This window comes from Myodes glareolus, chromosome 26 (genome assembly GCF_982192425.1).
Source record: "Myodes glareolus chromosome 26, mMyoGla1.1, whole genome shotgun sequence".
Taxonomy (NCBI): Eukaryota; Metazoa; Chordata; class Mammalia; order Rodentia; family Cricetidae; genus Myodes; species Myodes glareolus.
The window spans coordinates 16378295-16405885 of NC_142051.1; the positions used below are offsets into that span (position 1 = coordinate 16378295).

At 41.2% G+C, this 27591-nt stretch overlaps 1 protein-coding gene across 2 annotated transcripts in view; it reads left to right on the forward strand.

The window, feature by feature from the left end:
* Lgr5 (leucine rich repeat containing G protein-coupled receptor 5) overlaps window positions 1–26750 on the forward strand; it is a 133589-nt gene extending 106839 nt beyond the window's left edge. The window contains exons 6-18 of one of the 2 annotated variants that reach the window (XM_087901939.1): window positions 897–968; window positions 3938–4006; window positions 5508–5579; window positions 9232–9303; window positions 9465–9533; window positions 9673–9744; window positions 14455–14520; window positions 15782–15853; window positions 18059–18130; window positions 19146–19271; window positions 20253–20398; window positions 22831–22914; window positions 24169–26750. In XM_087901939.1, the coding sequence (XP_087758065.1) occupies window positions 897–968; window positions 3938–4006; window positions 5508–5579; window positions 9232–9303; window positions 9465–9533; window positions 9673–9744; window positions 14455–14520; window positions 15782–15853; window positions 18059–18130; window positions 19146–19271; window positions 20253–20398; window positions 22831–22914; window positions 24169–25256 (2080 nt within the window). In that variant the 3' untranslated portion in view covers window positions 25257–26750. The remainder of the gene's footprint in view (window positions 1–896; window positions 969–3937; window positions 4007–5507; window positions 5580–9231; window positions 9304–9464; window positions 9534–9672; window positions 9745–14454; window positions 14521–15781; window positions 15854–18058; window positions 18131–19145; window positions 19272–20252; window positions 20399–22830; window positions 22915–24168) is intronic. The other variant, XM_087901940.1, reaches the window with a different exon arrangement.
* The last annotated feature ends 841 nt before the right edge of the window (window positions 26751–27591 follow it).

A 27591-nucleotide genomic window follows, 5' to 3' on the forward strand; every position in this document is an offset into this window, starting at 1 on the left:
GTGTGTGTTAGGCTCCTAGGCGTGTACCACTGCGGCTGCCTCCCTCACATCTCATTCTTTCAGCAAATCACAGAATGGTTTGGAAATGAATCAATCTTCTTTGACAGTAAAGCAGTATGCCCGTGTGTGTGTGTGTGTGTGTGTGTGTGTGTGTGTGTGTCATAGAATAACCAACATTTATCCAAGACTGACTTTCAAAGGCACTTGTTGCTTGAAGGACTGCAAGAACAACTTGTTTGATGTGAGTCAGGGTTCTGTCCCTAGGTCAGATGCTGGAGATAAAGCTGGGCCCGGTGACTCACCCCTGTATTCCTCGGGTTTAGAAAGCTGAGAGGCAAGAAGGTTGCAGTGAGTTTGAAAACCAACCAAAGCTGTATAGGTCAAGCTATATGGCCTACCAAGTAAGATCCTGTTAAGGGAAGAAAGGAGAATGGAGGGATGGAGGGAGAATGGAGGGAGGGAGGAGGAAGCAAAGAAGAAAGGAAGGAAGGGAAAGATTAGCTACTTAAATGAAGGAAAGGCACTTTGAACTTACAGTTTCAACGAGTTCAGTCCCCAGTCCCCTTGCTTTGGGCCTGCAGGGAAGCAGAGCATTGTGACTGGTTGCGCACAGTAGACCAAAGTTGCTAGAAAACAGAACAACAAAGCCGATCACACTTGCCAACACACACACACACACACACACAAATGGAAGTTAATCTTATATTCTATGCCATAGAAGCATTTACAGAATGAGTGAAGGCAGCAGAGAGGCTTTCTAAAAAATGTTCATTTCTTATCATTAGTAAATTCTTCGCCTTTCTTTGGATTTAAACATCCTAAATGTTCTTCCTGGATTTTCTCTGCGCAGTCCGCCTTCAGGACAGTTCCTGACTGCGGGTAATGCTCTCTTGCAGGCATCTCCATAACAATAGAATCCACTCCCTGGGAAAGAAATGCTTTGATGGACTCCACAGCCTGGAGACTTTGTGAGTTGACCTTTCATTTGTTTCCCTTTTTCCAGCGTTTTCATGAATATTCTGAAGGAATCAAAACAGCCCTAAAGGCAAACTTGATGTTTGGTTTGGTTAATTGCCCGAGCTTTAAGCAGATCTTTACCGAGGTTTTATCTTACACACACACACACACACACACACACACACACACACACACACACACCCCGCAGAGCTAAACAATAAAACTGAGATTCTATTTTAATCTCTTGAGGGTGGCAAATTAGCGAGAATAATTAAAGCTAAAGGAGGTCTTCTTAGGAAGCAGTGACTGTTTGCTTAGGAACGTGTATTTGTGTATTCTCCTCCCAAGGAGCAATCCCTCTTGTCAGACGCTCATCGTGACTTGTGTGTGAGTTTGGGCCTCTTCAGAAAGAGGAAACAAAGACCCTGAGATCCAGGCCCTTCATAAGGATCATGGTTCCTACTGAAGCAACGCAAGGGATGACATCACTTATAGACCTTGTTCAAATAATTTTTACAAATATCCTATTGAGCAGCTAACTTCTCTTAGGCTCCGCTGGGTTACTTTACCAAGGCTACATATTTAGCCTGTAGCCTATTTGGGGATTCCTTCTTTCTCTAGTCTCATTCTGAATCTATGATTATCTCCAGATAGTGCTTTCAAAGAGTGGGTCAGAGGTTCCACTGAACACAGTGGCAGGCCCCTGTGGTCTCAGTCTATTTGTAAGAATGTGGTAGAGCTTTACTCCAGCCCAGGAGTCTGAGACTAGCCTGGGACAGCATAGGAAGACCCCATCTCAAAAAAAAAAAAAAAAAAAAACAAAACAAAAAAAAAAACAACAACAACTCAGGTTTTTGTTGGTACTTTTGATAAAAATGAGTCCAGTCAACTGACTGTGTTCTAGATCCCAGGCAGAGGATCTCACCATCCACCTAAGCACAAGCCTCCTCCTGGTAGAGAACAAACTCTTCAAAGCCCGCTGAGTCACGGAAGTGCAATATGGATGAATAACAGACAGCAAAAGTTCTGAGTGTAGGAAGTGGAGCAGGGGGACAACTGAGGGAACATCCTCAAATCACTTGACATAGTTATGACTGGAATACAGTAAACTACTCAAGACCTTGTGATGACAAAACCAAGTCTTCTAGGACCTTAGGAGACATTGTTCATTTGCACGCAGACCAGCAATTTACCCATAGTCAATTCAGTTTCTAAACCAGTTCTGGATCAACCTGCTTCCTGAGAGACCGTGTGTCCTGGGTCTTCTAACCATTGAACACCCATGACTCTCCTCACAGGACAGCGTCACTCCACTTCTCCATGGATATCAAAGAGGAACTCATTCAGGCAGATCCTTGACGCCATAGGAAAGCAGACACTTTCTATCAGCCACTAGGAAAAAGTTAGAACGTCTCTCTCATTAAGTGACACTTTCTCATCCCTTTTAACAGAACAATTGGAGCAAAGAAAAAAAAAATCAGCTTTACTGGTGTTTCCATAAGTGCTTTCCCTGTCCCTTGTCCTGGGTAAGGAACCAGACCTCCAGAAAAATACATACAAATACCACAAAAGAAAACATTTCAGGACAAAAATCTGTGAATCTTATTGTCTGGCCCCCACTTTGCCCAGGGCTACAGAGGATCAGTAAATTGGTTGTTTCCAACCTCTTCCTTTCCCTGCCTAGAAAACCAAGTAATTTATAAGGGTCCAGTCCTCGTTTAATCAAAACAGAGCATCTGGAGAGATTTACACACAGGAAGAAAATCTATGTCCACAAAAGACATGAGTTTCCTGCCTGCGGAATGACTCAAGGATGGCTGCGCCAGACAAGTAGGAATCTTGATTCATGTCTAACTCGGTCAAATTATCTTTCCCTTAAAATTAAATAGCAATTCTTTTCTACTGAGGAGGATCTAACCACATCTGATTGCCTTACCAAAAGAGTTTTCTGTGTCATCTGGGAAATCTACCGTTCCCGGGGACCAGACAGCAATTCTTTTTCATCCGAAGCTGTAGGTATAAGGAGTGAGCCTATAAAACATCTGTGAGTAATGGCATTGAAAAGCCATTTGTGTCATTACAGATAGAGACATTAATGATGTGAGTTTCTCTGACCCTTCCATCTCTCTGTATGAGGGATAACACAGGGCTTTGCCTCACAGACCAGGACAAACATGTATGACCCTGGGGAAGCTACAGTCTCCATGTCCTTCCTAAGAGTCCTGTGTATCACATAAACCTTTCCAAACACATTTCGCCCTGAACTTCAGGCTGGGTGAGACACAGGCTCTCCACGGGAGCCAAGAACAGGGCAGTTTTCATGTCCCACATCCTCAATGGGAATGGGGAAACAAAAAAGAAGATGCCTCTCAGGACTGAAGAGTGGAAACACCAGCTGGCAATTCTGTGAACCCCAGGATTCAGGGAAGAACTCCATCAGAAAGTGGTCAGAACCCACCCAGCAAGCATCGCCTCTCCTTGGAAGTTAAAGCAGATGCAGGTCCCTCCCTGTTTTAAATGACCCTTGATCCTTAGCTTGAGATTTCTGTTAGTTGGTGTCATGATTATTGTAATGCAGATGTTGTCAGGCTATTGCTGGTCAAAGCCCTGGAGCTTGTTCAGCAGGTTGAAGCACTTGTAGCTCAGCCTGGTTAGCAGGGTTCCATCCCTGGAACCTACCAGTGAAAGGAGAAAACTAGCTCTCCAGAATTACTCTCTTATCTCTGCAAGCCTGCTTGGTGCTCATACATACAAACAGACATATGCACACATACATGCAAGTGCATGTGTGCTCACACATACTAAATACAATAAATTGTTTTTAAAGTATTAGCTGGCAGCCAGCCAATAAACCATATCTTGAAAGAGAAAGCAAAAGAGCTTCCATCTATGACATGGGTCCGTTGGAATACTTAACTTGTACACTGAGGAAATAGAAGCTTTAGATGAAATGCTGAAAACACCATTTATTCATTTCTAGAGACTTAAATTATAATAACCTCGATGAATTTCCCACTGCAATCAAGACACTCTCCAACCTTAAAGAACTGTAAGTATTAAAGCAAATTTAATGAATGAACTTTTACTCTTGGTAAATTTATTTTTAAATTGACATAATTATTCATGTAATGGCTGAAAATTTTGTTTATATAAGTAATAGTTTAGCGTACTTGAAGCATATTTTAATTGATTTCCAGAACCAAAAAATTATACTTTTTGAATTTATAAATGGCCTCTCTTGTTTATATATAAAAAACACATCATTTATATCTATATAACCCATATGCTTTCATTTTTTCTAAATGATATATATTCTAGTACCAATTTCATTCTTTGTATATTTGTAATACAACTATAATAGAATTTAGCTATTTGTTAATTCTATGAATCTAGAAATTTCTGAGCTGCATAAATATAGAATCGTATGATAAAATTTTGTCCCTTTATAGCAATAGATGTCATCACATATTTTATTACATACATTTTTAATGCTGGATGAGCCTTACTTAATTTTCTAAGCACAATTTCACTAAAGAAACACTAATTTTCAACCGTTGGTTGTATGTATATATTATGTTTTAGACGATAAATTTTAATTAGCTTTTCCTTTTTATCTAAAAAGACAAATATCTAGCTCTTGAAAAAATATATATAAGCTGGAATGTTTTCTCCACAAAGCAGATAGACAGAGTAGTGTGTTTATAAGGAAAAAGCCTTTGCTGGTGTCTGGAGAGATGGCTCAGAGGTTAAGAGCACAGGCTACTCTTCTAGAGATCCTGAGTTCAATTCCCAGCAACCACATGATGGCTCACAACCATCTGTAATAAGATCTGGCACCCTCTTCTGGCATGCGGGCATACATGGAGGCAGAATGTTATAATAATAACAAATGTTATTATGTTATACATAATAAATAAATAAATCTTTAAAAAAAAAAAGCCTTTGTGGGTTCCGCCTCAAAGAATCCCATGTGTATCAGCCAAGTAGAAAATGACAGAGAAGGGCATTCCTAACTCCCATGTACCTCCATACAGCCAGTCATACAAAACCCAAAGATCCTTGACTCTGCCTGTCTGCCATTCAGATTGTATTGGCCCCAACAGGGGTAATCGATTTATTATCACGACCCACTAAACATTTCCCTTGTAAGGAGCTTCCTTAAATCTCTGCTTCACTGCAGCTTAAGTCAGTTTTCCCTTCTCTGGCTTCAAACAGAGAGTAATCTTAATCCTCTCTCCAAAAATAGCTCGGTCTCAAGCTGTTGTGCTACAGTCCTCTACTGGATAGCAACAAAAGGAGTTTTCTTTTATAACGTAACATCCTGTTTCCATAAAACACCATTAGGAGATGAGAGCATGCGATTTTCTTTTCTCCTCTGAAGTAAATGAGGACACACACACACACACGTTTCACCATGCAAGGAGGCGTTAACATGTACTCTTGTTACTAGAGATGCTGACTGTAGTTACTGGTAGAGCAAAGAGAGCTATTAAGTAATCCTCCCCCTCACACACATGTGACTGTCTATAATTATTCTTCTCTTCTTCTAGAGGATTCCACAGCAACAACATCAGGTCAATACCTGAGAAAGCATTCGTAGGCAACCCTTCTCTTATCACAATGTAAGTGGCCATTGTACTCCTTTTCCTTCTTGCTGACATTTAACAGTTTTAAATATATTGTACATTTAAATATAATTCAAATTAATGCTAACTAATTTGCCTTGGTTTTATCTCTGTCCGTGCAAAAATCTGTACAGAAGTGCTTTATTTTGTCAGATTTTATTGATAAAGTTCATCAGGTTTCAAGTAAACACTGAAATATGCTAAATATTCATCTTTCACGATCTGAGGTGTCTGTTGGCTTGCAGTCTCCATCTTCAGAGGCCAAGCCACACAGCTCGTCTTCTAAGTGTTTTTGATTACTTGTATTTTGCAAGGAATAAACCTGATTTTAGAACATCAATGGCAGGCCACTTAGTCATTCAGGAACGCAACCCCAGGACTCTAGAAAAAAATAGCGCATTATATACAAAGGGGGGGGAGTCTTTGCAACCAATTTACCTCTAATTTAAATTACTGGATGTGAGAGTTGAATGGAAGGAATTTATGTTCTCTGTCTATTCATAAACAAGCCCCAGCCTTGAGCCACATTTACACAAAACCGGGGTGTAATTCTAGAAAGGTACATGTATTCTAGAATGGGAACTGTAAGGACTTCATGTATTATTAAAAAAAAAAATAAAACAAATTTATAATCACAAAGTACCAATAATTTTGTTTCACACTTAATACAACATTAGTAGAGCATCTATTATGTATCAACATTAAGAAAATGGAAATGTGTAATTATTAGGTTGGGTTTTTTTCGATAATAGGTAACTGTCCAAGTAGGCTTAGGGAATTACATTGACCTTAGTGATGGGTCTCAGATCTCTCAAAGAGAGGATGAGTACAGGCAACCATTGAATCTGGCCCTAAGGCGTTCCTCCTGTGCTAACTTAAAAAAAGACTTTCTGAAACCGTGTGGCGTTTGTCACAACTGAGCTAGAGCCCCAATTAGCCTTGACAACTGGGGGTGAGGAGCAGCTAATACACGCACAAACAAAACCATTCATCACCTCTGAAATGTCCTGGCAATATTTTGGCAAACTAAAGGCTTTGAATTCTATTGCCGAATAAACATTAGTCCTCATTAGAGAGCATTTACATATTAAAAGATTAGTGAATTGCAACGGCTTTGCGACCCTTTCCTTGCAGCCCTAGGACTGGCTCTTAATCGCTCTTTTGGCATGTTAATGTGCTTGAGTGACTGCCCTCGCGGTCTTTGGAGACCTCTCCACTTTCCACGGTGCCGTCAACTTTCTCTTCATCCTCCTGCTCTCCTCACATGCGGGTTTCCGTCTCTCATCACCACCAGCCTTTCCAGCACAGTGATCTCTACGTATGTTTTGCTCCAAGCCCCATTAGCTGATGAGCCAACCCTCATTTCTACCTCTGCAATCTCCAACCCAGTACCCTCTTTTTATCCCCTCCTTCCCCAGCTCCTCGGTTAGCCATTACTTCTCTTCTGTTAGCCATTAGCCATTGATCAGTGCTGATGAAGCGGGTCTCCCTGTCTCTCCACGGTGACAGGGGATGTCGCTATGAAGCAGACATCCAGGACTACCAGTTTAGATTGAATACAAACTCCTTACCTGACATTCCACGGCCAACTTCCTAACCTACCTATTTCCCCCAAACTCTTCACAACAATGCCATAACCCAGCTACCTAAGCTGTGTTTGTACAGCACAAAAATTCAATCCCTGCACTACGATGATTGGAATTCTTTCATATGTATTTCTAACGGTATTTCATAGCTTTTCTACCCTTCCCGCCAACAAATGAGAGGACTGCCCTCAGTAAACCCCAGAGCTTTGCCTTTGCAGTTGGGATATTTCTGCCTTCACATGCAAGCACATACATTCATCCCTGCCCGGTGTGTGTATATTTGCACATGTGTACGAGTGTCAATTATGTGCCGATAAGTATATGGTAGAGTCAAGGAAGGCGTGCTGTGAGGAAAGCTCCATTTTAAGCCGTGTATTCCAGCTGTCAATCTTTTTTAATTCTTTCATCGATTTTTTGAAAAGAAATCCATGCACATATGTAATGTATCTTGATCACCTTCAACCCAGATCTCCCCCACCCCCATTGCGGTTCTTTTAATGATTGTCTAATCCTAAGGGAAAAGAGGGGGATAGGATCCCAAAGCACAGAGGTGGGCTCTGTCACCAACTATGTGAGATGTTGCACTGATTGCATCAGTGCTTGTGGTTGTTGCACAAACCCTACGTTCTTGTCTTAGCTGAAATGAAGGATCTGGGTGATAACGTGCTTTTCTGGGTATCTGCTCCTCCGTTTTCTCACCTGAGCATAAAGAAAATAGTACCTCCACCCTAGATCCAAGCTGTGCAGATCAATTGCTTTGTCAAATAGAAGGCGGTGTGCTGTCTCTTGCCTTATGCCTACCAGATCCTAAGCTCCTCTAGGCAGGAATACTTTATCAATCCATTCCTCTTCAGCTTCCAGCATCTAGAATAATTTCCAATGGCAGCTTCCCTAGTGAGCAAATCTTTAAATCTCTGCAATGTCTACTTCACGGTTTTTGGTTTTTTTTGTTTTTTTTTTTTAGCATAGTAGACACTGGTTAAGGATTTATTGTATTTACCTGAACTATCCCAATGCCTCAGCTAAAAAATATGTGTTGGGCTCCATTAATAAAGCATTAATCAAATACATTCTGATTGCATTTAAAAAGTTTATAATACAAAATGTTCTTTAAGTTTTAATAATGTCTCACATTTTAGAGCCATGATGAATTCAAAAAATTTCTTACATTAGATAAACTCCAGAGTATATACTTCTTCTCAAGAGTGTGAAAAGTCCTTTGTAGATGTTGTTATGGTTATTATATTCAACCAGCAGATAGAACCTTCCATAAACACAGATAGATGACAGATAGATAGATAGATAGATAGATAGATAGATGGATGGATGGATGGATGGATGGATGGATGGATGGATGGATGGATGGATGGACGCACGGACTGACGGACGGACGGACGGGCAGGCGGGCAGATGACTGAACTGCAACTTGAGTTATGCTTTGTTACTGAGTATTCAGTGGTGGAGGCAAACAAAATCTGTAAGTCCAGTTAGTCAGTTCATGTTCTTTCCTACTTAGTAACTACCATTCATACCAGCCCTGATGTCCAAACGTTAGTTTTTTTCTTTTTGATTAATCTTGTAGGTTAGCATGCACAGGATGGGTTTTGCCACGGCGTCTTCACACACTGTCGTTCTATTTTATTCTAAATCCTCCTCTACCGGCCCCCCAAGTCTCTTCCCTTTAAATTGTACAGATTCCTTACCCCAAATCTCCTAAAGCTAGTTAATGAGATGGTCCCGTGGGTTAAGCCTAACAACTCGAGTGTGATGGTGGGCATTCACACCCCCCACCCCCCACCCCGCTTATCCTCTAACCCCCACGTAAGCACACACTTCCAGGGGCTGTCCTCCTATCCCACACAGACACCATAGCATGCACATCAGATAAACAAAGAAACCAGTAAATATAACAACAATCTTAAAATGGGAGATGCTCTCTTGAGACTGAGTGACAGGGCTGTTAAATAATTAGTCAAAGCAACAAATGCACTTAGAATATTTGTTGAAACATATTCTCTTGGCCATCAGCTCTATTATAACACATTGGTGTTTGGATTTTTCAGACATTTCTATGACAATCCCATCCAATTTGTTGGAATATCTGCTTTTCAACATTTACCTGAACTAAGAACACTGTAAGTGTCTATTTCTCTTAAATGTCCCCACCAGCCAACCTGTAGTATTGCTACAAAGACCAAATGAATGGTAGAGCTTAAGATACTTTGGAAAAAAAATGATAGTCAAAATGACCCCTTCCTAGAACGGTCTCCAAATAACACTCACGTATTTCTCCTAGGACTCTGAATGGTGCCTCGCAAATTACTGAATTTCCTGACTTAACCGGAACTGGCAACCTAGAGAGTCTGTGAGTATCAGAGCAAACCCTAACTTCGCCCGGAACATGCATTCACTTTGGGGCTGATCAACCTCAACATCCGTGAATCAAAACATGTCACTGCATGATGCGGGAACGAAAGAATTATGTCTGGCTTGTGTTTTAACAGGACTTTAACTGGAGCAAAGATCTCATCTCTTCCCCAGACCGTCTGTGATCAGTTACCTAATCTCCAAGTGCTGTGCGTATCAGGAAGGCAATAATGTTGTATAAACAGGCAACTTCCATTTAGGGGGAAAATGGCAGACGGTATCTCAACAGTCTTTGGAAATGGGAGTTCTTTGCTTGCAGGTCTCCAGGAGGTCATAGCTCCTCCTTTGCCTCCTTTGGGCCAGGCTCTCAGTCATAACCCTGGTACCATGATAGCGTATCTTTGTTTTCCAGTGCAAACAGCTGCCTGTTAGAGTTGTAGTTGGCTTGCATTTCCCTTCAGAAAATGAATGTAAACACGCCAAAAGAAAAAAAAAGTGCATTTCCTCTTCTAAAGGGTTTTGTAGGGTAGAACAAAATAGCATAATGGATCAAAGGCCAATATTAATGTCAGAAATAAAATTATCAAACAGGCACTGACCCTGATAGGAAGACTAAACATTCTTTGGTACAGTTGTGCATAGTGTGTGCTAATGTTCCATCCGGTAGTCAATCAGCTTGAATGCTATTTCTGCTGACTCAGATCTCATCTTGCTTCTGCCTTTCCCATGTTTCATAAGAAGTAGTTTATAGAGATCTGAATAGCCTTGTGTTGGCATTCTACTTTCGTGTTTCTGGTTACTCCACTCCACCCTCTAGTACTCTTGAGCATCGTTGGGACTGTTACTAAAAAGAGCCTCACTCCCTTATAAAACTCTTCTCCTCTTGTGGAATGGACACCAGTCACAGTCAGCTGCCTGCCATTTCAGCATAGGCTCCTCTTTGTAACAGAACCAGCATATAATGCCAATGCTGTGTAGTACGGGATTGTCCGCTGAATGATTCATCGTCCCCAGGCTACCGTGTCCCGGAAGATGCCCAGTGACATGGTGTGCAGTAGAAGCACACAGAAGGTTCTGTCACTCACACGTGTCTGAAGGACGGCACACAAAGCAAGCCTCGTCCTTATACCCACGTTTCCCTCTAAAGTGTAGCTACAGACAAAGGAATTGGGAATCGAGGACATATTTATTAAAGTCTCACTGCAAGAAAGCATCACAATTTTTTTGTTTACTTTTATCTTGTATGCGCATATTCACATGAATAAGTGTTGGTAGACTAATGTCTCAGCACATGTATGTTGGGGTCAGATGACAACCTCAGATATTGGTCCTCACCAAGAACAGCAGGTACTCTTAACCACTGAATCATCTCTCCAGCCCTCCATTTCTTGATGAAAGCAGTAGAGGGTACACAACAACATCTATTGTCTTTGGCTTATTGATTTTCATGGCTAGCTTGGATCAATACCGTGAGAGGGATTTCACATACTGTCAGGGGTAAAGTAGGGAAGCCAGGGTTTAAATCAGATCCATGATTTCTGTCCTACCTAGGGAACGGACAGTAAACAGCCAGGTCCAGAATGACGTAGATGAATGAAAGCCACTTGGAAATCCAGTTAGGAGCAAGGGCTCCAGAGCATGGTTTCCTGGTTCAACTCCAAGTTCCCAAGAAAGTAGTACATTATCTCCAGCAAATTCTTTTTCCTTCTGGGGTTCAGTTTCCCAGCCTATAAAATGATGAGCCACTTCCTTCAGACAGTAATCCTAAGGATTAAATGACTACATATCAAGCCCTTAGAACAGAGTTTAGGATGTGGTAGGTGCTTGGTCAGTGTTAACCCTTCCATATTTTTCATATGTCATTACTCTTTCTGAAAAATATTGTTTCTTTGGGGGGGTGGCATTTGCATATGTACATGTGTGTATACACACATGAACATGCATAGAGAAGCCAGAGATCAACACCAGGTGGTTCCCTCGGTCACTCCCCATCTTATATTTTTAAATTGTTTATGTTTATGTATGTGTGTAGGCATGTGTGCACACGCATGTCTGCCACCGAGTATGTATATATAATGATGAAAGGACAGCTTGTGACAGACAAGTCTCTCTAATGTGCATTCAAAGGACAACTACCTCTCCCCACTGAGACACCTTGCCAACCCCTCCATCTTAGTTTATTGAGACAAGGTCTCCTTGCTCAACAAGACTCATTGGCTAGCAAAGCCCAGGAATTCTCCTGTCTTGCTTCTGTGTCAGAGTCACGTTAACGAACCATCTTTCTAGCCCCCAGATAGGACTTTTTTTAAGCCAGCCATGGTAGCACATGCCTATAGCCCCAGTGTTAAGGAAAGACATTTAAAAAGACCACCAGTTGGAGGCAAATTGGGGCTGCAGAGAAGTTCCAAAGCAGTCTGGCCTATGTAATAAGTTTGTCTCAAGCAAGTAAACAAGCAGAAAAGACACTATTCCTTCTTGTTGGGACTCGAATTATGTGTACATACATAAATGTATTAATTATAGTATTGTAACACGAGGGTTGGCTTGTTGGGGTATCTGTCCCGCCCAGTACCCCACAACTGGCAAGCCCAAAGAAAATCACACACAGGACTCCATAAGGTTATAAACTGATTGCCCCATTAGGTCAGGCTTCTTGTTAACTCTTATAACTTATGTTACCCCATTATCTTTATCTATGTTAGCCACAATGGCTCTGTACCTTTTCTCAGCTGGGCAAGTTACTTGCTGCCTTTTCGGTGGTCTGCGCAGGAGTGGCTGAGGGAGCTCTGTTTCCAGAATACTCCCAGTCTCTTTGCTCCACCCCTACTTCCTGTCTGGCTTTCCCGCCTATACTGCCTGCCTGGCCAATCAGCATTTTATTAAAATGATTGACAGAATTCAGACAATTCTCCCATATCATAGTATCTTGCCATTTTCAATGATCCACCCATAATATTCATTTGTTCTTCATGACATTTCCTGAAAAATAGATAAGGCAGGTAACTTCTAAGAAGAAAACCAAAAAAAAAAAAAAGAAAAAAAAGGAAGAAAGAAAGGAAGGAAGGAAGAAAGAAAGAAAAGAAAAGAAAAGAAAAGAAAATCAGTCAGTGCTCGGGCCACCATATTAATCAAGAGAAACTCATTAGGTTTAGTACTAGAACCCAGGACCTTGATCTCTACTGTGGAGTCTTTTGGAAGCATTGGTGTGAGAGCTATCATCCTGGGTTTCATTCCATTAGCATATGAGATTTCATTGTGAATCTTTATTGCCACTACCTTACTTCATAGAAATAGCCTAGGCCATATTTAGGCTAAATGTGTGTTCTCCACTTGCTAGCTGAAAATCTTATGTAAGTCATTCCTTACATAATGTATGAGGACACCCACAGTGTCACTGTTATAAGGTTGTCACGGGATAAAGTTTAAGTAAAGCTAGAAACATGGTACCTCTTCCCATGAAATGCTTGGTTCACATCGACCCTGAAATCATTAAGTAAAAGGTGGATGAAATGCAATACTATATCCTTGCGTAGAAGGTTTTATATACTCCCTACTCAAATATATGTGAGAAGGGACCGGGGGTTGTTGATGGTTCAGTCTGTAATCCCAGTGCCTGGGGAGGCTAAGGAAGGAAGAACCCAATTTCAACACCTGCCTGGGCTGCACAATATAAAAAATATAAGAAATAACAGATGCCAAGCAGTGGTGGCACACGCCTTTAATCCCAGCACTCAGGAAGCACAGGCAGGCAGAATTTTGTGAGTTCGAGGCCAGCCTGGTGTACAAGCGCTAGTTCCAGGACAGGCATCAGAGCTTCAGAGAAACCCTGTCTTAAAGAAAAAAAAAAATGACAGGCTCCCTGAGCAGCCTGGAGAACTGAATGGATCAAATCATTATCATTTTTGATAATATATGTGTCCATTTTCATACAGTCACTACTTTTCAAACTTACATGGCATATTGTTAAACAGGCATATTTTGCATAAAGGTACGGGTTTTTCCTTTTTTCACTTTAGTGAGTTTATTTTTTGTTTGTTTGGTGGAAAGGGTGTTTAGTGCTTGCATTCACAGACAGCTTCATTTAAATCATTTCTATGCAGTAATGGAACTCTTCCTATCTAAAACCCGTTCATTCAAGAAATGAAGGATAAATTGGTCAATTATAAGGACAGAATAATTGAAAAGCCTCTTAGAAAATACTACCGGTTTTTCCCCAGTTGTTTTGATGGTTTTAAGCATAAGAATCAAGCATGAAAATGGTTAGTTGATTGGTTGATAACTTTTAAAACATGAGACAAGACTTTTTTTTTACCTTTATGTTACTCTATCTACCAGTTTTCTTTCTTTTTTTAACTTTCTGCAAATTACCATGGCTTGTTTTAGATTAGTTATATTATAGTATAAATATGTCCAGATGTTTTTGTTATTCTGTAATTTGTTGAGTTTTGGCTGAAACCTCTCTTAGATTTCCCCGCTCGTGGTGATTGATTTCAAAGTTAGTGCTGTGTTTTGAATGGTTTGGTTTGGTTTTTAAGTTGATTAGGAAAGAGCCAGCAATGACTTGTGTTAACCGTAGGGAAATAGCAGCTTCCAGAGACGGGGTACAGTTATTTAATTTAATCTGTACTCATTTCAGTAAGATAAGAGCTGGAACACTGCAGCTCATCACTAACAAAATAAATAAATTCATTAAGTAAATTTATTTAAATCAATTAAAGAAGTATACCAGTTACATTTCAGTAAATATTTGAACCTTTTGCCTAATCCAATAATGCTTGTGTCTACCTGCTGCATGTCAGGGCTGTGGAATTGTCCAGAGTTTGCCTCTGATGGGCCTATCATCTTGAGGGGAAAGGAGAGGAAGATGTGTTTCCTTAGGATTGATGTGTAACAGATCTTTCCCTTTCTCACCTTCTCAGAGATTTGTCTTACAACCTGCTTGAAGACTTACCCAGTTTGTCCGACTGCCAAAAACTTCAGAAAATGTACGTCTTTGAAAGTCTCTAAGTTACTCAACAAAATCAAAAGCCCAAACTCACATTTTTCAGGGTCATGGGTTACTCTACCCTGTGACTCGCTGGCAGCACGTTGGCATTTCTCCTTCTTACGCACACACAGTGTGAGGGTGGAGAGTACCCAGAGAGGTGGGAAATAGTACTTTGCTCATCCACGGATGTGGTATGAACAAAGGGGTTGCTAGACATCTGTTTTTCTCCTTCGTTTTTCCCAGCTCAATGTAATGGGGAAATGGGTGAGTCTGAGCCTGAGAATGTTTCCTTTTTCATGCAGACAAGGTCTTGTGTAGCCCAGGCTGGCCTTGATCTCCTCCTGTGCCTTCCCATCTCTGCCTCCCAGGGCTGGGATTACAGGTGTATGCCACACGGGTTCAGTTCTCTTCTTTTACACACACAATAAAATTCATCCTCCCAATGAGCGGTGCTGCTTTTGAATACAACAGAACTTGGGTTTGTTTTATGATGACACGTTTGTCACTTGAGGTGCTGTGGACACTTCTTAGGCCCTTTGGAGTTCCTCTTTTAAAACTACTTCCTCCACAAAACATTAGCTCATTGCTTTGTGGCCACACTTTGTTTATCAACCACCCTTCATTTCAAACTTAGTTTTTCTCTCACAGCCTTTGGGTAATGAAGGAAGAAAACATACACCCCTTTTCTAAAATGTAAAGTTTTGAGGGGCTGGAGAGATGACTCCCCAACTAAGAGCACCTAGTACTCTTTCAGAGATGCAGAGTTTGGTCTCCAGCACCCACATTGGGCAGCTCTCAACCACTTACGACTCCAGTCCGAGGGGTCAGCAACACTGAGATGCACATACCCATACACAGATACACATACCCATATACAGATACATAATTAAAAATAAATTTGACACTTCTGAAGACCTTTAGTGAACACAACAAGAGCTCCAGGAGAGAAAGTGTCCTTAAAAGTGTCTTTGTATTGTTGGTTTTGGGTTTGTGTGTGTGTGTGTGTGTGTGTGTGTGTGTGTGTGTAAGAGAGAGACACAGAGAGAGAGAGACAGAGAGAGAATGTAAAAAATTGCAGTGTTATTTAGTAAACAAAAAAAAAATGATGTCGTGTTTGAGAGACAGACACACTTCCTATGAGATGGACACACTTCCTCCGCTCCTTTGATTAAGGGCACGCTATTCTAGGGTAAAAAGTTCTCTGAAGTCTAACGGAAGCATTAACACTGATGTCAGTCTTTGGAACGCTCTCTTTTCAGTGACCTGCGGCATAACGAAATCTATGAAGTTAAAGGCGGCACTTTTGAGCAGCTGTTTAACCTCCGATCTCTGTGAGTACCCCTTCCCATACCCCACAGTGCTGAGGATTTCTCTCTGTTGAACCTCCGTGATTTTTATTTCACTGGGTGCTCTTACCGTTGGGCCACTGTAGGTTTGTTTTCTATTTTTAAAAAGTACAAATATTTTGCTTCTCATAATTTCCAGAAAAATAATTAGAAGTAGTAAATTTGTGTTTTTACACAAATGGCACTGTGTGCCATAGTGTAAACATCTTTAATCAAAGTATGTGTAAGATGGGCAAGTAGGTCTTTGTAAGTCTGAGACTAGTCTGGTCTGCGACCAGTTCCAGACTAGCCAGGGCTATGTAATAAGACCCTCTCAGAATATAAGTTTTAAAAAATTAAAAGTTAAAGTAGTAAATTTGTGATTATGCTCTCAACCAGTTCTCTTCAATGTACTCTTGATGCAAAAGAAAAGAGGCTGACCTGCTCAAAGAGTGGGTAATGCCCCTGTCTGCAACCTGAGAGTCACACACACACACACACACACACAAAATGAGCACATACAATCCTGCTGCTTGTTTTGGGGGACGGGGTGTTTTGTTTTGCTTTGCTTTGTGTTTTGGTTTTTTGTTTGGGTTTTGGTTTTGGTTTGGTATGGTATTTCCTTGTTTGTTTTGTTTAGCTGATTGTGTGTGTGTGTGTGTGTGTGTGTGTGTGTGTGTGTGAAAACACTTAAAGGCCACCTGGGTTTGACAGTGAACTATGTTAACTCCGGGTCCTCATCTGTCTGGAGAGTAGAGCCTGGGAATCTGTTTTCGCAAATCTTCTGGTTTCAGCCCAACTGTCTTAGACACTGCTTCTGTTTCCCTGGCCATCAATATGTAATTATTTAATTTTGTTTTATAATTTAAAATGTTGTAAGTATTTCAGTCCGTAAAGTGTTTGCCAGGCAAGCATGAGGACCGAAGTTCAGTTCCTAGACCCGTTGAAGACACACACACACACAAGTATACACACACACACATACACATACACACACATACACATACACATACACACACATACACATACACACACATGTTATCCCAGTGTTGTGGATGGGACAGGTGGAGGGAGCCCTGAGGCTCACTGGTCAGCCAACTTAGCCTGGTGGTATAAGCTCAAGGTCGGTTAGAGACCCTATCTCAAAAAACGTGGTGGACAGCATTTGTGGAAAGATCGTGCTCTGGCCTCCACATTCGTGTGAAAGGAGGAAGATTCCCTTTTAAAAACCTTTCCAATGAGAACGTAACTGTTCTATGAATTCAGTTCCCTTGAATAGCTCAGGGCACAGTATCGTACACTTATCTGAACCTGAGAGACATTGACTCTGATCAGTTCCAATTTTCTCAGATGCCCACTTCTTACTTACCTTCATGTCTTAGGCATTTAAAAAATAAAATGTCAGTAGAAGAACCCTTTCAGACATTTACAAGGCTCTTGCTTTGGTCCCCAGTAGCAAGGAGGAAAGGAAGGGAGAGGGGAAGTGGCAGGGGGAGTCTTAAATTCATTGTTCATTTTTAAAAATGAACTTGTCTCAGATAATTCATCAGTTCTTGTCTTTGGTGAATTATCTGGAGAAGTCCTTGCTAGCGATTTTATTCCTTCTAAATTGTCTTCACTTTGTCTGTTATGTATGACAGTAGACTTCATTCTCTATAAAATATTTTCCACTGCTTTGAAGGATTTTATTTCTAACGTTTTCTCCTATTTTACTTAGATCCCAGTCAGCTTCTTACTTGTCGGCATCTTATACTGAGAATTTTCTTGAAAGCACTTCTGTTTATTCCAGGATTTCCCATATGTAATAGGTGACGTGCACAGATAGTTGGTTGAGTTGCACTGTGTGTCCAGGATCATCTCATAATTTAAAATACTCTTTCCTGTCAGAGAAACAGACTCTGATGCTTGCCTCTTTCTAGTCCCCTATCTTCATTCATTTTAGAAAAACCATAATAAAACTTTGCATCCATGATAACGTCAACCTTGTTAGCAAGAAGAGAATGAAAACTAAAATATCTACCTGATTTTAAAGTTCTATCTTTCATCGTCTTGTGCCCACTACATTTAATCTGAAGGAGCATTTGATGAGCTATCTATTCCTCATTGGAATAGAATGGCAATTAAATTTGGGTAGAGACTGGATATATACAATACAATGTCATGTGTTATTTTAAACATAATCTTCTCTTTTTTTAAAAAAAAAAAAAACAGGAACTTGGCTTGGAATAAAATTGCCGTTATTCACCCCAATGCGTTTTCTACATTGCCGTCTCTAATAAAGCTGTGAGTGCATTTCTCATTTATGGGATGTCTTTCAGTAATTAGTGGCTATCTCTCTGTTAGTGATGATGTTGGTTTTTTGAAGTCACTCCCAATGCACAGCCAGTGCTCTGTGTTCCCCACTCCTACACTTATGCCCTGGCCAGGGAAGATGCCCAGCTTCTCTGGGGCCGTGCAAGCCCTTATGTGGATGACTAGAGACCTGGGTTATAGCTGGGGCTGCTTGTTTAAGTGGAATTGTTCATTTTTGCTGAGAAATCAGACAGAATGAAATAAGTTGACAAAGCATTTATTCTGATAGAAGAGGGGAGGAGGAAGGAAGGAAACCCTTAAACATTTTACTGGCCATTCCTACCACTTTTCAAATAAATGCATATTTCTCCTTGATTTTAGTTGTTCCTACTTGGCAAAATGAGGCAAAATATAGAACAATTTTCTTTTTGATTTTTCAGGACAGGATTTCTTTGTGTAGCCCTGGCTGTACTAGAACTCACCCCATAGGCCAGGCTGGCCTCAAACACACAGAGATCTGTCTGCCTCTGCCTCGCAAGTGCTGGGATTAAAGGTATGAGCCACCACTACCCAGCCGAATACAGAACAATTTTAATGCCTTTTAAATATGTCATCTTGGGACTGGAGAAATGGCTCAGTGGTTAAGAGCACTGACTGCTTTTCCAGAGGACCCGGGTTCAATTCCCAGCACCCCCATAGCAGCTAATAGCTGCCATGAAAATCCAGTTCCAGGGGATCTGACACCTTCACACAAATACACACAAAATAAAGATAAATAAATCATAAAAAAATTAAAATAAAATGTGTCATCTTCCCGCTGCGATTATAAATAGAAAAGCTATCGGAAGCTGAAATCCAAATGGCGAGTTTTACCATTAAGAGTAAGAACTCTGCTCAGAAGTTTTTATTGAGAAGTTTCGGTTTAAGCATCCTTAGACTGCTTTTGTAAACAGAGACATTTTATGCTAATGTAGTCACTAAAAGCCGATTGTTTGATGTTTTCCAGGGACCTCTCCTCCAACCGCCTGACGTCTTTCCCTGTAACTGGGTTACATGGTTTAACTCACTTAAAATTAACAGGAAACCGTGCCTTGCAGAGCCTGATACCATCTGCAAACTTCCCAGAGCTCAAGTGAGTCTGTCGTTGAAACTAATGAGATACAAATGAGATACATTTGTGGTCATGCGGAATAACAGACATGTTAGAGTGGTTGCTAAATTTATGAGGTCATGAGACCCCTTTGAATTGCATTTCATGCCCTGAGTCCCCACCCCTGGAACACTGTTAGGACAAGCCGGAAGTGGGAGCCTGTCGTCCTGAGCACATTTCCTTTCAGAGATGCCTCCTGGAAGCGGAGTTCATGGAAAGAACCTGAAAAGCACTGATCCACAGGATATATACTAGGCCGTGTAATTAAATAGCATTGTAACATTACTGCTCTCCTGTTTAACAATTTTTAATTCCTCTAGCATGCATATGTTGCAATAAAATGTCCTAAATTGGTGCCCATTGGAGGAAGCAGTGCTTTTTAAAACCTGCTGTGCTTACTAGCAATAAAGGAATGGTTTAAAGATTCTGTGTACACATATATATGCCTTAAGCCACAATACTGTCTGCATGTTTTTAAAGCCGAAAAAGTAATAAAGCCACAAAAGATAGTATGGAAGAGAGAAAACTATATTTCAAAATGCCACCTTGAACAACATCTTTGTGTTGTTTATTTCTAGGCTGTGTTTCACATCACCCAAGTTATTAGAATCTATATATACATAAAAATTTACAGTGTATTTTGGTTACTTGATATAACGCTGCCGTAATTTTCCTCCCATTCATTTTTAAAACCGTTTTACTATGGAAATTTTCCATCATTTAAATCACATCACTCAACTTCCACAATTATAAACATTTCATGATGGTAAATTTTAATGACTGTGGTTACAAGTATCACTGGAATGAACACCTTTATTCAAATAGCATATATTTTGGATTATTTATTTAGGCTAAACTCCAAAAGGAGAATCACTGCATGAAAAGATAAACATTATATTTCATGACCCATCTTTTTTAAGTGTATGGGGTTTTTTTTCTTTGTTTTGCCTCCTTTCTTTAAAGGATTATTGAAATGCCGTATGCTTACCAGTGTTGTGCATTTGGAGCGTGTGAGAATGTCTACAAAGTTTCTAATCAGTGGAGTAAAGGTGGTAACAGCAGTGCGGATGACCTTCCCAAGAAAGATGCCGGGCTGTTGCAAGTTCCAGGTAAGAGCTGCTGTGGTGAGGGAATTGGAAGCAGAAAGGTCTCGAAGTTCTTAAGCAGGACCATCGGAAGTTCAGGAGTCCCCGTGTGAGCACCCAGCAGATGCAGAGTTGGTGCTTTTTGTAAAGACTCAAAAAGACAGAAAGAACCTGCCGTCTATTCTGTGTACGAATTCCCGCTTTTTTATTTATAAGGTAGACCTTCCCTGGCGTACCCAGTCCTCAGAGGTGATTACTCTATCAGTATTTTCATACTATTTTTTTTAGAGGATTCTATCCTTTTTCAAATATCCTTCTGCACTTCTTTCTCTAAAAGAGAAAAAAAAAATCCACGCTTATTTTCCTGACCTGGCGAAAGTGGGGGGTGGGGTGGGGCGGGTAGATAGACATTTTTAATTCCTCCATATTCGCACAGAAGGACCTAAGAATTCCGCTTCTCCACCAACTAATTCTAAATCATGTTCTCCTCGTCCCCCCAGGGGTATCTGTCAGGAGGGTGAAGTGAGATCATGTCTGTAAAGCTTTGGCTTTTCTCGCAGTAAGACGTTACTTAAACAGAAAGCAATCTCTCTCCCCCACACCTGTGGGGATGAGGAGGCGCCTTGGGCAGCACCCCCTCCATTCTCTGCCAACCTTGCGAGTTTGCACAAGGTCTAACAGAATAGCTTCTCATTCTTAGGGCCTTAGTGATTTGTTGATTCCAACGTGTAATTCAACCTGTCTGCAAGTTCCTTTAACTTTTCCGCTTGCCTATCAGCTGAGGAGCTAATAGCCTTGTTTGTTTGTTGGTTTTTAGATCACCCAGCATGCATCTTGCTCTTCTTCTTCCTTTAGTTTTTGGCTCTTTCTGCCCTATCAACTCTAATCTCTTCTATGTTTCTTTATTAAAAATTAAGCATTTAAAAATATAGAGCCCATTATGTTCCAGACACTACATCAGCCCCTGGGACTACATAATAGCTCTAATGTCCTTCGTGGAATTTGTTTTCAAGATCAGTGATTCTTAACCGTGAGCCGTGCATTGGAATAACAGCAAAGGGTTTGAAAACATAACGATGCCGGAACTAGGGGGGGGGGGGTGTTGCTGAGTGAGTAAAAGGTTCAGTGCACAAGCATGAGGATCTGAGTTCAGATTCTCCAACGCCCACATTTTAAAGAGTGGGAACATGTCAGAAAGCACCTGGAATCTTAGTACTGTGAGGTGCAGGAAGCAGCAAGAGCTTAATGATCAGCCAGCCCAGCCGAATGCGTGAGGGCCAGGTTCAGTGAGAGACCCTGTCTCATAAGGTAACGAAAGGAAGGTACTGAGCATTCCAACATCTACCTACGACATCCATATGTGTCCCTTTGAGTGATCACTTGTTCACACGTGCACGCACACACACACACACACACCATACACATACATGCTCATGTCCAAGTCACAGACAAAACCAAGAAAATGCGCATCTGTAGAAAAAGCATTTGAACCACAAAACTTTCTTAAAAGATAGTTTTCTAAACCAAGCATCTCGTTATTACTTTGTCTCTTGTTATACAGAATTCCCCCCAAAGAACACAGAAACTGGTTTTCCATCTTGTGGCCAGAGGCAGCCACCAGGGACGTTTGTGCTGCAGCTATATTAGTGTTAGAGAATTGCTCTCTCTTCTGCCTTAAAGGAAGTTTCTGAGGGAGCTGGAGAGCGAACCTCGGGCCTCGAGCATGCAAAGCAAACATCCCCAATCCTTAGAAAACTGGATAAAATGTGGTTCCTATCCTGGGTTTAGGTCTGGGAAACTTAGAACCATCACAAACTCCAGGGAACAGCAAACTCAGAGGGCTTGGGTATTTTCCCCTGAGTACGGGACCATTCCTCCTCACCCTCAGTTGTATGGGAATACTGCCAGAGTAGGTTGAGTAGAATGTCAACAAGGGACTTTCTAAGGGACCTCCAGCAAAGTCTTGCCCTCATTTCTCTGTGTGACAGTTCGTGCCTTGCAGACAACCAAAGTCTCTCCTCATGAGATGTTGTAATTGGCTAGCAGGCTGCTTTTCGTCCCACCCGGCTCCCAGCCGCCCGACTAGCTTTACCCGAAATTATTACACAGAAACTGCATTCATTTGAACACTGCCTGGCCCATTAGCTCTAGCCTCTTATTGGCTAACTCTCACATATTCGTTTAACCCATCTCCATTAATGTGTATCGCCACTTGACTGTGGCTTACCGGCATGAGTCTAACCAGCGTCCTTCTCAGAGAGGAGAGCCATGGCGTCTGCCTGACTCTGCTTTCATTCTCCCAGCATTCCGTTTGGTCTACTCCACCTATCTAAATTCTGCCCTATCAAAAAAGCCAAGGCAGTTTCTTTATTTGACCAATGAAAGCAACACATAGAAAGAAGATCCTCCTATACCAAGGAGAGAACTAACCACTCCAGCTCCTCTCATCCCTGCAGATGAGCGGGACCTTGAAGATTTCCTCCTTGACTTCGAGGAAGACCTGAAAGCTCTTCATTCGGTGCAGTGTTCCCCTTCTCCAGGTGAGAGAGACATCAACACTACACTGGTATCGAAGACCACATGGACTCTGAGGCTTTAGACAACTGTCTAGACACTTCAGAAGCCAAATCTCCGCCACCTGGGGGATCACCACATTGTCCCTGACAACCGGAACTTCATTCACTAGAGTCACGTTCCATTCCCCAGTAGAACTTTGTGGGGAACGTGATTCAGGTTAATACAAACTAAAGCATTGCCACATACTCAGAAGCATATATTATTTAGAAGGCAATATGGCTGTTTAGCATAGAATAGTACCCCATAGTCTTGCTTTGTATAATCTATAAATTATTTTTCTTTAATAATTTAGATCTCTTCTCTAAATAATCATGGGTCTGGGAATTTAGCCCAACAATAAAGTGTTGTTTAACATGTTCAAGCCTCTGGCCTTGCCGGGTATGGTGGCACACACCTTTAGTCCCTACCGGTAGTACACTTGGGAGGCAGAGGCAGGTGGATATCATTGAGCTCAAGGTCAGCCTAGTCAACACAGTTCCCAGGCAGCCAGGACTGTGTCGAGAGACTACAGCTTTAAAAAAATATATGATAAAAACCAGGCAGTGGTGGCTCACGCCTTTAAGGCAGAGGCAGAAGCAGGAGAATCTCTGTGAGTTCAAGGCCAACCTGGTCTACAAGAGCTAGTTCCAGGACAGGCTCCAAAGCTGCAGAGAAACCCTGTCTCAAAAAACCAAAACCCAAAACAAACAAAAAAACAAATTGATAACAAATAATAAGATGAGTCTTAAAAATATTGAATTCATTAAATTGTCCTATTCCTTTTTTTTTTAAAAAAAAAAAAGGTAGATAATTTAGTGGGGGAAAGGCAATGAATAATGTTTTATTTCCAATCAACAAGCATTCCTACCCACACTGTGTCTCACATGAACTCTTTCCCTAGGAGTCTCTTTCTTGGACTCTGGAGCCCTAGAAATATCTGAAGGTCTTAGTGAGACATCCAGGTGGTCTGGCTTTTCACATTGTCCACACTGCCACGCCTTAGGACTAAGTTTTCCATTTTTATTTTTCTGTATCTCCTCTGGGAACACGAAAACCTCAAGCATCAATGGGTCAGTGCTATGGAAACCCCAAGGGGGTCCCCACACTAGTTTGAGAAACAGGAGCAAGCCATGTGGGCACCATAGTTACGGTGGCTGTTACTGACCTCCGTTTCTTGGCAAGTTTGCTCTGTCTGTCAGCCCAGTCTGATATGTTCTCTCTCTTCCTCCCACATTCAGGTCCTTTCAAGCCCTGTGACCAGCTGTTTGGGAGCTGGCTGATCAGAATCGGAGTGTGGACCATAGCCGTGTTGGCGCTTTCCTGTAATGCCTTGGTGACGTCAACAGTGTTCAGAACTACTCTGTACATCTCTTCCATAAAACTGTTAATCGGGGTGATTGCAGTGGTGAACATGCTCATGGGGGTCTCCAGTGCTGTACTGGCTGTTGTGGATACGTTCACTTTTGGTAGTTTTGCCCAACACGGCGCGTGGTGGGAAGATGGAATTGGTTGCCAAATCGTTGGCTTCTTGTCCATTTTTGCTTCAGAATCGTCTGTTTTCCTGCTCACTCTGGCAGCCCTGGAACGTGGTTTTTCTGTCAAATGTTCTTCAAAGTTTGAAATGAAAACACCCCTGTCTAGCCTAAAGGTGATCATTTTGCTGTGTGTCCTGTTGGCCCTGACCATCGCCACCGTCCCCTTGCTGGGTGGCAGTAAGTACAATGCCTCGCCGCTCTGCCTGCCCTTGCCGTTTGGGGAGCCCAGCACCACGGGCTACATGGTGGCTCTCGTCTTACTCAACTCCCTCTGCTTCCTCATAATGACCATTGCCTATACCAAGCTCTGCTGCAATCTCGAGAAAGGAGACCTGGAGAATCTCTGGGACTGTTCTATGGTGAAGCACATTGCCTTGCTGCTCTTCACGGACTGTGTCCTTTACTGCCCCGTGGCTTTCTTATCCTTCTCCTCTTTGCTAAACCTCACATTTATCAGTCCGGAGGTAATTAAGTTTATCCTTCTGGTGATTGTCCCGCTTCCTGCCTGTCTCAATCCCCTTCTCTACATCGTCTTCAATCCCCATTTTAAGGAGGATATGGGCAGTCTAGGAAAGCAAATCCATTTCTGGACGAGATCGAAACACCCAAGTCTGCTGTCCGTGAACTCCGACGATGTTGAAAAACGGTCGTGTGACTCAACCCAAGCCTTGGTAGCCTTTACGCATGCCAGCATAGCCTATGACTTGCCTTCCAATTCTGGGTCATCGCCAGCTTACCCAATGACGGAAAGCTGTCATCTTTCTTCAGTAGCCTTTGTCCCATGCCTCTAGGTGACACTGGAGAGGATTGTTTTCCAAAGTGGCAAACCTGCAAGAAGATTTATAGCAGAAGAGTAGCTAAGAAGAGTCGAGCTGAAACCTGGCTTACACACAAGTAGACGTCTATAAGTTAGTATGGAAAAGCTAATCACCTTACTGATACTGGAGAGTGAGGTATAAGTCTAAACACTGCTTGTATAATTTGTTCAGCTATTCATCACGTTACTTAGATGAGCCTAGATCTGAAAAGCAGACAAAAATGCTCTTCAAAAAAACCAAGTCTCTAGTTTTTATTGTATTCTCTTCACACTCACCAGCATAAACCACTGGTAGTGGGGGATTCCATTGCATTGGATGATGCAATGGGTATGTTAAAATTGACAAATTCATTAGAAGAAGGTTAATATTATAAGGCAATGTATGGATTTTTTTTAAAAGACAGGCTACATTGTCCACAGGGTTTCATTGTAATGACCACGTGAAGATGTTTTTGTCCTTTGGTCAGAAAAGGTCCTTCCTGAACACCAGTCTCCTGGATGAATAATGTGAGACATTTTTAATTCATTCATGTATCAATTTAAGATACTGGGTTTTATAAGTAAGCACTCAGCATCCTCCCCTGATCCAAAATAAGACTGGCGACAAGTTCTTTGAAAGGAAAATTAAATTTTTCCTAAAGCAATTATGTATAGGTAGAAATTTGACTTATTTGATTCATTTTTAAATTTCTAGTATCCAAAGCTCAGAAAGTTCATTGCCAGCAGTGGGCCTACCTAGTAAGCGATTGTAGGTTTTGTATTCATTTCTGAGTGGGAGTATGCTTTGGGGAAGATGTTTTGTCAGTGCCTCACATAGTTGTGCATTGTAAGACACTCAGAGGCAGGCAGGACATACGTCCATAGGGCCACTGAGTAGTAGCTCGGGCAACAATGCCTCCTGACACTTTGGGCTCAACAGAAACTGGGCAAAGTATTTCTCTTTCTACTTAGTTTGGTTTTATCTGTCCTTTTTGGATCAACCACCGGCTATAAAGAACATGACTCCTTTGTTTCTTCCATATTAACATGGGTGTTAGATGTTTTAATCCAAATTATTAAATTTGAAAAGTGGAAGTGTTTATTCTTAACTTCTTTGATCCTACATTTAGCTTCATTGCACCCAAACCAAAAGGCTGTTAAGTAGATTTATTTTTATATAAGCATGTTTTATTTTGATCAGATATTTTAATGTGGAATTTTTTAAAAATATGAGATGTTTTATAAGATGTGTACATATAGAATTGTATTTATTACTACAGTAAAGATGCCGTGACATTGAAGAACATGATAATAAACCATGTACAGTGACATATTCTTCCAAATATATTGTTTCTCTGCCCATTTTCTTTAAATGCATTAATTGTATATAATATGTGTAAATACATATTGCTTGTAAATAGACTCAAAATTTGCTTTTCTACTGGGCAAAAAATAAATTTTTAATAAAATTTGCGACTTGCAAAACAAATATATCTCCAAGATCTCCTGATATTTTCCATTTTAGTGTATATTTTCTATATATTTGTGCTTTAATCCTTTAGATATATTGGACTCTTCTTAAATAAATCTTTCTTGAGAATAAATCAAAAGAGTTTTTTAGCTTCTAAATTATCTTCCCTGTAGCTGATAGGTCATGGCTTTGGTGTAATTTATTGTCCTCAATGATGATTTGGGTTTTACATCCTACACTAGTTCCAGATTTCTAAATAATATAAAAAAAAATGTATATCCAATTAGAAAAAAATGTGAAAACAAACCAATCTTAAATTATTGAGGATGAACTTCAGTGTTCTATAAAATTAACTTATTAGCCGGGCGGTGGTGGTGCACGCCTTTAATCCCAGCACTTGGGAGGCAGAGGCAGGCGGATCTCTGTGAGTTTGAGGCCAGCCTGGTCTACAAGGGCTAGTTCTAGGACAGGCTCCAAAGCTACAGTTCCCTTTGCCCAAAACATAAGAAATTGAAGCTAATTTCCTGTGTCAGACTTGCAGCTTCTATGGGGATCTGACTCTGCCTCTCTAGGCTGTATACAATGGAGGACCAGCATCATTGTTGAAAGCAGTCAGTGCTTACAACTCATATCCAAGCTTCTTAACACTGTTTTCCACCCATCCATCAGACTTAACCATATGCTACATCCCAAACCTAGTTAACAGGTATGCCTAGTTAGTGGGATCCTCGAGCAGCCTGTACTCAGTCCAACTTTGGGTACGGTACAACAGGGGCTTATTCCTCTTAATCCCATTCCTTTTAGCCTAGGTAACAGACACAGAACGGGATCTGATCTTTCTTCTCAGCACATTTATTTT